The 12,150-nt window shown below is 37.1% G+C and overlaps 1 protein-coding gene across 5 annotated transcripts in view; it reads left to right on the top strand.

Annotated features, from left to right (window-relative positions):
* CCDC141 (coiled-coil domain containing 141) overlaps positions 1 to 11,912 on the top strand; it is a 116,098-nt gene extending 104,186 nt beyond the window's left edge. For 4 of the 5 annotated variants that reach the window (XM_069781566.1, XM_069781565.1, XM_069781564.1 and 1 more), the window contains 5 exons: positions 425 to 597; positions 9,244 to 9,398; positions 9,497 to 9,626; positions 9,723 to 9,885; positions 11,616 to 11,912. In XM_069781566.1, the coding sequence (XP_069637667.1) occupies positions 425 to 597; positions 9,244 to 9,398; positions 9,497 to 9,626; positions 9,723 to 9,885; positions 11,616 to 11,736 (742 nt within the window). In that variant the 3' untranslated portion in view covers positions 11,737 to 11,912. Of the gene's footprint in view, positions 1 to 424; positions 598 to 9,243; positions 9,399 to 9,496; positions 9,627 to 9,722; positions 9,886 to 11,615 lie in introns of those variants that run through there. The other variant, XR_011324353.1, reaches the window with a different exon arrangement.
* The last annotated feature ends 238 nt before the right edge of the window (positions 11,913 to 12,150 follow it).

The following is a 12,150-nucleotide window of genomic DNA, read 5'->3' as shown; positions in this document are numbered from 1 at the left end:
TTATACTGAAGACACAAGTTCACGAGGTTTGTATGTTGCTTATGCATCTTAAGAGCCTATTCATGAGTTGAATGTGGATTGACTCAACACCTTACTAGCAAAAATGTTTCAGCGCAAAACTGAAACCTTTCCCAGGCCTTCATGCTACTCTCTCCCATACTGCAGTGAGAGAACTGTGACTTGTCCATTGAAAACCATTTTCAGAAACACATTTTCTAGTATTAAGAATGTATTATCCAGCAGTTTGATTTGTTTAAATATTCATCAATATTTACATATAACTTTAAAACTGAGGAATGAGAGCACAGCAGTGAGGTCTCTCTCTTGCTGTCAATGTAGTGTTATAGAGGTTGTCTGAATTTGTAAAGTTCTGCTTGGCATACAGTGATATAGATCTGACTTGAAAACTGACTCTCTGCTTCAGGTACAAGAAGGGCCAGAAACTGACTGCAGATGAGCACTTAAAGCTTTTACAAAAGGAGACAAAGCATACTTTGTTCATTCGAAAGGTGTGTGATAAAGATGCTGGCCTCTATGTTGTTCGGGCTAAAAATTTGAACGGCACTATCTCATCAAGTGCCATTCTCCACGTGAAAGGTAACAGGCCACCTATTACAATAATAGACTGGATAATGCTGTGTGTCATCTATATTAGCATATCACTAATATACTGGCTATTCACAAAATAAGTACAATATTGACTGCGCTGGACTTAATTTTCACATGCTAAGACAACATTACATTTATTTTCTTACACTGCATCTTTCACAATCTGTACCAAACCACTTTTATGTCACACTCAATATATTGCTTGTTTTTTTTAATACCAGTATTATGTGCTTATTTTCCTTTCTCATAGTGATGTTGAGGTAAAAAAGTTACAAGGATTTTCTAGAATCTGAGGCAGAGTTTTGCTTTCTAAAATTGTTGACATCACAAAGTGTTGGAAACAGCTTTAATGGTTATAGGTATTAAATGTCAAGATACACCCAGGTAGAGTGCTCAGATCAACTTATATTTTATGATATGCTTTTTGGGGGGGAGGTGGTGTGGAGGGTGTTGAAATGTTTTTTAAACATCGAATGTATTATTTCCAACCATGTTTTTCTCATATACTTTTAAAATAATTTTATTTGTAGGATAAAGCTTCTTAGTAAAGAAATTGTACCATTTGTGATTGCACTGGCACAGATCAGATTTAAATCTGTCTCAGCCCAGCAGATAGTCTCCACCAGTGAAAGCTGCAGGAGTTGCAATAGAGTTGTGATCATCTGCAGTACAAAGATTTGACCCAGAATCATCAGGATTGGCACCTAGTGTACAGTAGACCAAACCCCCAAATGTTTACAAAATGAGACGTTCCAACATACCAGTCTGCCTTGGTAGATGCTTGTGATACTTCTTCTGCCTTCCTATAAAATTAAATATATAAATATTTCTAATAATCCGCTAAATTGTTAGTATAAGACAAGAAAGATAACAGTTTATGAAGGGAGCACTTGTGCCTGTTTAAAATATTTAGCACACTGATTTCAAACAGAATCAACCAGATTGGGAAATACTCAAAAGTGTATTCACACCAAAAAAATATTTGTTTAATTTCAGTCAAATAGAATTCTCCTATAACTTCAAAGCAGTAAATCCAAACCAGAACTTTGTTCACCTCCATATTGCATTTCATTCTTGACAAGGACAACCACAAATATTATTTTTTATTAAAGTACTAATTTGTTTAGTTATTTAGTAATAATGATTTAACTGTGCCAGTGGAAGATTTTATAAATCCTCAAATGTAACTTCATTCTTTAGCTCCTGCACTTATTGTATTTGTACAGTAGAGACAATTGACAAACAGTTACGTGATTTTTCCTGCATCTTTGATTTGCAGCTTTCATGGTACAACTGCATTGGTATGGAAAATTTATAGAGAGGAAATATTTACTTTCTTTTGCATAATTTGCCAAAATGAAGTAAGCCTTTTACTGTGTAGCATACTATGAGCACAATATATATTGCAAATTGTCGGGGGCCAGTGAGATTGACAACTGACGTTTAGACATTTTGGCCCAGTGACTGCAACTTTATTAAAATTCCTGTAACTTTGAAACAGGAGAAGTTCTGAAGGGAATATAATGTCACAGCAATACGAGAGGGAGCAGGAGGGAGGAGGAGGTGAGCAGACGGGGGAACAAAGTAAATTCGAACTAAAATTGGTATTACCCTTAATGAACAACTTCCTAAGTTCAGTCATCTCCCCAAAATGTTGATTCATAAGAATTCTCTCAGGTATAAGAATCACCTGTTTTCCTGAAGTGTACTTTTCATTTCACAATAAAGCTAATTTTAATAATTAGTACGATTTTGAATGTTTCAATTTTCATAAAAGTAAAATTCAGTTCAGTGGTTTTGTGCCCTTGTGACTTTATGTATGATTGTTATAAACACACAGCAAAGAACCTGTGTGAGCAAGCTGACTTGCAGAAGTGGTACATTAAGCAATATTGTGGTAAGAACATACCAAAATGCCTCTCCTACAGGCTGTAAGGTTTTACCTGCTGGAGAGTTGCCAGTGCTTGATAACTTTATCCTGTTCATAACACTGATTTTCTATTTGAAAATGAGTCTTCTAGGTGATGGCTGCCCTTCAATCCTCTGTTTTGACTGAGAGCTGCCATCATTCAAAAATTAAAAGTAGCCATGGGTGTTCTTTTGACATGTTCTGAGTAACTTTTTATATAAATACTCAGATCACTTTTTCAGGCATTTTTTTTGCCTTCAGTATTGAGGCTAAGTATATGCACACAAAAAAACAGGACTGAAAGCAGACATGTTCTCTTTCCTCTTCTGCCTTGCCTCTCCCAGAATTAGGCCTTTAAATTAAGCATTACCTGTGATAAGGCTTGTGACAGGAAGAGTCATTGTAGTTCTACAGGTGCTGGGCTCCAAGCTGCATCTATTTTTTAACTTGTGGATCCTTCATCTTGAAAACTATGGGAAGTTCAGTGATAGAACGGTCATTGTTCTGTCTTTTTTTTATACGGCCAGTGTGTGAGTTCAGAGATATGCATTTGACCTTTTTGGTTGGAGGGGAGCCATTTGTTGATCAAAACAACACTGTGAGGTGAGTCTCTGTCCTTCAGAAGGCAAAGATAGAGCTAGGATTCCAGCCCAGCTTGGAAAAATGTGTCCCAAACTCATTTGTAGTTCTATCAAAGCAGGAGAAAAAGATGTGAACTTTTCGTGACGTCATAGAGCAGGAATTGGAGGTAGCTTGGATCTAGACTTGTAGTTGGATCTGATTGCTTGCTGGCACTTACAGAAAGACCGCTCACTATTTATGATAATCAGGTCTATGAGTTAAAAAGGCAACAGACACAGCACTGCTGGGCGAGTGTATGCAGATTGTGGGAACAAATTCTTTCCCCTCCCTCGTACCACTTCCTTGTGTGTATCCAGGCTCCTAGGGTATTACAAGGGAGCAAGCATGCAGACCTTCTCCCTCATACACATTTGAATTAAATCTGTTTCTGTTAAATTTATCTAACAGGCTTAGAACAAGTGGGAGAGATCTCAGTTACTTGCTTTACCTGAGATTTGACAGCTAGAATACAAGGCCAGTTTACAAAATTGTGTGAGAGTAAGAGATGCAGCTTTGAATCCAAGTGGAATTTATTCCACCTTTTTATTAATATTCTTTAGAAGCTAGCCAGTGATATAGCCTTTTATTGGAGTTTGGCTTACACTCCCAGTTCCAAGCATAACAAGGAGGACTGTCATCTTTCCTCTAAGAGGGGAAGAGTTAGAAAGAAGCCTTGGAGAGAGAGTAAATTTTATTCCAATATTTATAAATCCATGCTGCATATGTCTATGAACAAGTGCATTCTGCCTTTAGTAAAATTCTGAGTATGTATCATGCTGTATACGTCTAATTAAGTATGCTTATGTTTTGCCCCCTTAGCAGGAAAACATTTAAAATCAATACAATGCTGATTTTTTTTTTCTTCTGAATTATGGTTTAAATAGTTCAAGAAATGACTCTTGTTGCTAAAGTTTGTATTTTCCTTATCTCTTTTTTTCTCTTTTTTTCTTCGTATTTTAAAAGTACTGTTGGTAGTTCATGTGCTGAACAAGACATAAAACTAGTTTATCTTAATGGACTTTTTCAAGGCATTGCTATCTGAGATGTGATTGGGGATTATATGCTCCAGGAAGGCCTTCCAGATGAGGAAGCTGTATTGACATCATGCCCTTGTAAATGTTCGCTGCTATGATGCGGTGTTGAAATGGCACCCGTGCACAATTTTTTGGCTGGAGAAGGACATTTTAAAGCCACTTCTATCTAGAAAGTCACTAAAGGAAAGCTGCCCTCTGCCCACAAAACTACAAAAGGAGAATGATAGTGAAATGCCACACTTGGTAAGTTTAACACTCATTTTCCAGTTTGAACCATAAATGTCTGTTGTAACCAACAAATTAGGTACCCCAGATTTCAACAGACTTTCACAGAAAGAAGATGTCAAGGGTGATCTTGTCTCCAACTATACCAAGACAAAACAAAATTATTCCACTGGGGAAGGGTAGATTAATGCAGAGTTCTTTGTACACCTTGATTAAAATTATATGGGTCTAAAGCTTATATGAAAGATCCCAATAGATTACCTGTCACCCAGGGAAGCCAGCTGCCTTTCTAAGGAAAGTGAGCCTCAGTTTTGCTATTCAGTTCAAAAGCAGCTGAAGTGGCTTATGTATGGCTGCTCTTGTGCCAACACATCCACTTTCATTTTTACTCAAACATGTTATCTAGGAAAAGTAAGCTTCCTACTACTGGATGAAATCCTAGAATTGAGTTCCTATTTAAATGTTAAATAAGATCTCGCACGTTTGGCTTGTGAGAAGAAAGTGAGATGCAAATGAATCCAACTTTTAAAATCTAAGAATGCTATTATTTTCAAGAGTTCACACAAGTATGGCATTCATGCTATTGCTATATAACAGACACTGTGAAATAATAAAAGGTCAAATGTCACTTCTGAGAACGTTGTTATTTTTGCATAGTCAGCTATTATAATTATTAAATACAAAAAGACATAAATATAAGGCCAGAAATCACCTTAGCACATCTATAGGTCTTAATAAATCATTGTAGAAGTACATAATCATTAAACCTTTCCTCTGATAATTTGAATATCTCTGAAATTTACATTAACAAAACTTGATTTTGTGAGTATGGTATTGCATTTACTTTAAGTCAGGAGTAGTTTTAAATGCAGCTTTTAATGGGTATATGGATACCAGCCACTTTTTTTTATTGTTGCAAGAAACAAGACTAAAAAGAGAGAGAGAGATTCGAGAGGGTAGATACACAGTAGGATACTGAAAGTCTCCTGGTTTTAACGCTTTGCTTTGTAAACAGAGGTGTAATCAATGTTAATTACTGCTGTGGTGGCAGTCTGGGTTTAAATACTCTTTATTTAAGGACTCGAATGAATGCCCAAAAAATTTTCCTGGAAAATTTGTGCTGTTTTCTGTTCAGATAACCTTAAAAAAAAAGACTGACAGTAATACAGTCTCTTGATACACTAATATTTCTCTGAAAGAGAGCCACATTCATTCTGTTTCAGCAATAATTTCAATGTAATTCTGGCCCCCACTCCTCTTTTTTTTTTATAGTACGTGTTAAGCATGCTTCACTTCCTCCTCCTTTTAATCATGCTTTAGAAGCTGGAAATACATCTAGGTGTTTTGTATTGTTCTGGTTCTGCTACTTTCTTGTTTTACAGTGTTGACTTCCCCTCATCACAGTCACAGTTTTGAACCTATAGTTACTTCAAGACTGCAACATGTTTACATCTTCCTGACTGGTCTCTTAAAGAGCAGATTTAAATCTCAGTCTCTCTAGCCTTTCAACAAAAATAATATACTTAGGCATCTTACTAACCTAACCCCCCTTCCTCCTTCCCCATGTGCAGACGCCCACTAAGAAAGAAAGTGGTGAATGAGATTGCCTGACTACAAGATGTGGAGTTGTGTGAAGGGGTATTTACACAAGGCGCATAAATTCGGAGGGGAAAGGGATTAATTATTTTCATTTCTCAAAAGAAGCAGCCAGTCTGAGGGCCCAGGTGTGAGTCAGTAGGCAAAGGGAGGATGAGGCATTCCCCTGGTTGGCTTTGGATCAGATGTGGCTGGAGCTGCAATGGAGATGGTGGCTTCCTCTCAAATGACTGGTAAGGTATGCCTGTTTCTGGATGTTTCTCTGGAGACTTTGCTAGGGTAAGCTAGTAGTTTTTGTGTGTCTATATCTTTTGTGGCTCAGAGGGGCTGTGCCTTTAAAAATTACTGCTCAGACTTCCTTTAATGAGGCTACACCATGGTATTCAGGGAGGCTGGAGCTCTGGATTATGGATATTTCAGATCAATTGGGTCATGAGACCTACTTGGTATTCCTTAATAAAATTCCTTCTGATTGTGTTAGGAGCTTGACTGAGACAAAAATCTCTAACCAATAAAGTGCAGTATCTTAATTTAGAGCAATGCTAAGTGAATCCAAAGTCTCTGAGCAGCACGGTGTGAATCTCAGTCTAGCCTAAATTTTTGGACAAGATAGGGGGAAGTTAATGAACTTGCTAATATCACATTTCAAGACATCAGAGATTGGAAATTACATGCCCAGTGTAAATAGATTAAAAATAACTGTAAAGCAAAGTAATAAAAAATGGCTGCTGAAAACAATTTGGCTTGACCTGGTACTATCTGGGTGTGAGAGAGACTTGGGGCAGTGGTGAAAGCTGTGTGATAAAGCCAGACGCAGGCAATCACTCCACCTGCAGTTTTTACATTGCTCCAGACTGCTGAGTTTTCCTTGCTGGTTCCCCAGTTTGCAGGAGAACTCTACTGGTTCTACAAATACCTTACGTAATATTTAATATTTGACAAACTTCTTATCTGAAGCCATCAGAGTGGGATTTCAGTACCACTGACAACCTGAAATATTCTCCCTCCACAATGCAGGAAAAAAGATCTGTTCCTTCTAACCTTTGTGGTTCATGGGATGTCCAGCCAAGAAATAATTTTTAATTGACAAGTTGTCTTAGCATCTTATGACATCATGCAAAAACCATCAGTGAGATATAACGATCCATTCTATTTTGAAGGTTGCTGTCAGAGGATGAACTCTTCTTTTACAGCAGACTTTGTTTCCCTGTTGTGTTCTACCCTGTGCCTTAAAGAGTTGTAGTAACTGTCAATTCATGGTTTTCTTTGCACATACTTTTCCCTTTGCTCTCTAGAAACTGGTCATTTTAGTTTTTGTGTTCTGCTGACTTACTAATACAAAATCAAGATAGGATTTGATTATTATCACCGTTTCACTCAGATTAATTTTTTTTTTTTTTTTTAAATGGTAAAAAGTATCCTGGTATGAGATGCAGCGTGACTTTGCAAGGTATTGCAAACTGCACAAGTAATGGAATCCAGCCAAAAATATCACAAGTAGTGGCTGATGCCCACTTAACGTTTTCTGCTGGAATACAAGCTAATCATGCACTGTTCGTGACTTATTGCCAGCTGCCTGCAAAAAGGAGACAGGCAGGTTCTGTTCCTTGACATGAAGCTGCAGATCCCAAATTTCTGTTCTTCAGGTGCATGCAATGCAATGGTGGTGGCAGCTTGCTCTTGCTCAATTTCAACAGCTAAGAACTGAGTTGTTTGAGCTGCTGGGACTGGCTAATGTAGACCTTAGGTTAGAAAGAGGGAGAGAGTAAAACTCTCATACTTCTGCTCTATATTGTGGCCTCAGTCCTACAGTACATGGGAACAATGTAAAAGCAGCTAAGCTTGAAAGCTTATTGCAAGTAAGAACTCACCTACACAGTGGATTTATTAATACAGCAGGTGAAAATGTCTGTGTCACTATGCTGACGGTCCCACATTTGGCAAAAATAGCCAAGGGGTCAATGTATTTGGGTTTAGAATTTGCTGGGCACCTTTGTGAGGTACGCTGATTTTTGTTTCACAGTAGCATAAAGAAAAAAATTTTTGTCCTAAAACAGTGGAGTAATGCTGACATAGTTGAGAGCAGTTTCAAGCTCTGTTATTTATCATACATTTCAGTAACTTTCTGTTTCTGAGAAACCTGGTGATTACATCTGTTAAATATTATGGACACATGGTACAATTTATAGTAAAGAGGAACAAGAATATATTCTTTATGTGCTAGGAATGCAAAATGTTTATTTTTGTTGTAGTATATGCCTCTGTGTGTGCTTGTGTGTGTTAACATCTGCTGCTTTGGATTCCCTGTATCAAGAATACTTTGAGTTCTAAGGTTGTCATCTTTTTTACTGTTGCCCTGGAGGTAGAATATAAGTGGAACCTCAGGTAGTAGTACAGTGATCCAGTAAAACCAGTTTTACAGCTCATTAAGTCATATGTCTCATGAAGCAATGCTTTGATTCAGTACAAACTGGCGCTGATGACTGAAACTTCTTCAAACAATTTTGATGGGTTAATTTGTATTAGCCAGGCCTTATACTGGCTCAGGTGTTACCTGTCGTCCCACAGTTGGCATGAAGCCAGCACAAATTCAATCTCATGTGCTCTGGTTATTACAGTAGAAATGCAATTATTTGCCCATCCTTGATCTGAATCAGATTTGTACTGGATGATCTGGTAGTACATGGTTTCAGTATTAATGATGGCCAAAATAATGATCGGGATCAAAGTTGTAGAGAGGCCACATTCTGGCCTTCATCATTGTTGCCAATATAGATCAATCTTTTTTTTATTTTTTCAATAACATTTTTTTGACTTGAACAGTAGGGAAAGAAAGTGAAAAAAGAGCGTGATGTACAGCAACGCACTAAATGCAAAAGTTTGCTCTCTTGACTTTGTCACTTTGTGTGGAACATTTACTCTTCCACCTTCACTGGAACACAATAATCCACATAGACTTGCCTACTACCTACACAAAGAACATGATTCTTTAGCATTACCATGCAACTAATATGACTATGCCAATGCATGAAATTCTTGGGTGCTTAATATCCATGTGTTTTGACAAACTTTGTATTATATAGGTAAATGATGTCTGCCTACTAACTGTCTTGCAAACAAGTTATCCTGAGTTCCAGGCATCAGTAAAGGCTCTCTTTGTCATGCAATGTGGTGAACTTTATAATAGCAGATTTTTTCTTCAGTTGCTTTAGTGGTGCCTTTTAAAATACAGTGATAGTTTTTTTTCAGTACAAGGAGAACAGCCAAACTTCATACAAAAATTTGGACATACAACTCTACAAGAAGGAGAAGATTTAATCCTGCAATGCACTATACATGGAAAGCCCAAACCACATGTCTGCTGGATGAAGGATGATATCCACATGGTATCCGGAGACATCAGTGTATGTTCTAATATTCTTGAAATATTTCTCGGGAGAAAGATAATATATTTTGCTTTATGGTACTAATAATCTCCTATGTGCATTCTATTGTTTTACAGATTGAGAAATTAGGAGATACGTATTACCTTTTTAAAAGAAATGTAGTCCTTGCTGATACTGGGAAGTATATCTGTGTTGCCAGCAACGAAATTGGAAAGGCGCATTGTTCTGCTTTCGTAACAGTGATAGGTGATTCATCCTGCCAGCTGCATGCTTTTAGGCATGTTGTAGCCATATTAAATGAGCACCTTGTTTCCACTTCCTAACATACGTGTTTTGTTTCAGAGAAAAATAAAACCCCAGAAATTTCCACTGTAACTCAGGCTAAATCAGAATGGGAAGATGGATACTTGTCAGAAGTGAATGTCACCACAGCTGAGCTAGTACCAGCCCATGTCACACATCGTGCAGGAGATCAGAAGCCAGTGGCTAAACACCTCCCAGTAAGGTAACTTGCAGCTTACTCTGTGCTGCTTCTTGTAATACTCCAAGAGCTGTAAGGACCTTAATTTACAAAGCATACATCAAACACACTTCCTAATCCTATGAAATTTGCATAATATAAATGAAGCACATGATGTGTGACTGCCTTTTACACTTAATTCTTTACCAGGAGATAGGCAATTCTATTAGATGAAAGACCTTGTAATACAACAGAAAACAGAGTTTGTGCAATAAGTTATTTAGTTTAGTGAAATAATTTTTTAAAGTCTAGGCATCTTCATGTAGATATTAATGTAAGATTGTACAGCTCAAAGACACAAAGTATTCCAGAAGTTTAAAGTGATACAACTACATGAACTTGAAGTTTCAATAACAGAATATGTAAACAAAGTTTTCTACTAGGTAAGCATCTTCCTTGGAAGCCTTAATAGCACAGGAACAGTCATTGTTCATGAATTGATTAAAGATGACAAAACTTCCCACTGTGCAATTTCAAAAGGTTATGTGAGATACATGAAGTCAATAGTCCTTATGGTGACTTCTCGCACAAGGTTAAATCTTGCCTCCTGAATTTAGGCTATCAGAGCCTAAACACTGTATTTTATGGTGCTGGAACTGCCTGTCTTTAGAGTAATGTATTCAGGGATGAGAGAGTTTTTATACCCTGTGACTGTGACTAATCTGGTTTACTATTAGTTCACTGTTTCACTGGAAACATCAGCTAAGATGAAGTAACGTAGGAATGTAGGTGGGGGTTAGGAAGAGATTGTGCACATAAAAATAAGACTTGCTGTCAGAGGTTTTCAATAGAAAATACCTAAACAATTCTATTGATTATGTTTATTACACAACTCTAAAACTGGTAAGGTTGTTTTATGGTGAAAAGCTGGTTTTATGGTGATACAGTAAAATAGCTTGCTTTCTTCTAGAAAGACAGACAGGTATGTGGAGCAATGTAATGGAAAAGAGGCTCCAGGAGTCTGACGGCTTTAAAGAAGTGATGGTTAATGTGACCTTGAAAACTGGTTGAGAATCTGTGGGATTGCTGTCCGGCTAATCTTTGACAGTCTACACAAAATATTAAGTTTACACTGGTCACATAAAAATCAGTTGTTGCCTAAAACTGAATATTTTCTGAGCTTTTCATATATAGTGAATTCTATGTCAAAAAGCTATATAAAAAAGAAAGAGCAGTGTTCTTTTGCCTTTAAGTTCTGAGGTTTGTCTATCTAGATGTAGAGCAACATGTAAAAGGAAAGGAAAATTATTGCATGTGTTGATTCAAAAGCTGTTCTCCTTTCATCATAAGCTGCCTGCACACTTTCCCTCATGTCCAGCTGATCAAGCATTGATCCCATATCTTTTGTTCACGTTTTTTCTTGTATTGCTGTGAGAAGGCAGATATTCCAAAGCAAAAAATCAAACGCAAGATCATATTAATTTTACTTAGGGCACACAGAGAATTCAGTATGCTTAAAACATGTAGATCATACAGAAAGGTCAAATTTCTCCTCATTTTTCTCATCTCTTCTGTTCTTTATAACTAAAGTGCCCTCTGGTTATTTGCTATTGTCAGTAAGATGAGTTTTAGGATATTTTATGTTCTGTCTCGTATTGTCTCAAGGCCACAGACAACAGTCTATGCCAACCACCACAATGTTGCTTATGAAAGGGAATGCTGCAGCTGCCACCATTAAAAATATAGGCAATATTAACTGACCTTTTTTTAAACAGGTTTAAAGAGAAACTCTGGCTTCAAGGAGTGTATCTTGAACTTGAAAGGCCACAAGAGATTAGCTTCAATTTGGAACATGATCCTGGTCTTCTCCCTGCTGTAGAGGATCAGATGGACTGAACTGCAAGGTGCCCGATTCATGAGGGTGTTCATGTTGTCTGCTGTGTCCATTAGTAGATATTGGCCATGTATGAGGAGAGGAAGAATCTTTGAGTGCTATTCAATTTATATATAGGTTACAATTTGTATTTGGTTCCTTTGTAAATAAATCATTAATAAAATTCACCTTCGCACAGCATTTATTAGACAGTGACTTCTAATTTCTTGCGGGTTTGGTTTGGTGTGTTGGACAAATTTAACACAAGAAGATGATGGAAAAAAAGAGACATTAGCCTTTAAAATTATAGATCTCTCTGGTGATTCATCAGTACACACCATTTTATTCTTCTAAAAGTTCCATTAAAGCTATCAATTCCATCAATAGTTCTTCCCACTAGTTTATATGGAGAATTCAGATGCAAACAAATGAGGACT

This window comes from Haliaeetus albicilla, chromosome 4, assembly GCF_947461875.1.
Source record: "Haliaeetus albicilla chromosome 4, bHalAlb1.1, whole genome shotgun sequence".
Classification (NCBI taxonomy): domain Eukaryota; kingdom Metazoa; phylum Chordata; class Aves; order Accipitriformes; family Accipitridae; genus Haliaeetus; species Haliaeetus albicilla.
This window is presented reverse-complemented; position numbering and strand designations above follow the sequence as displayed.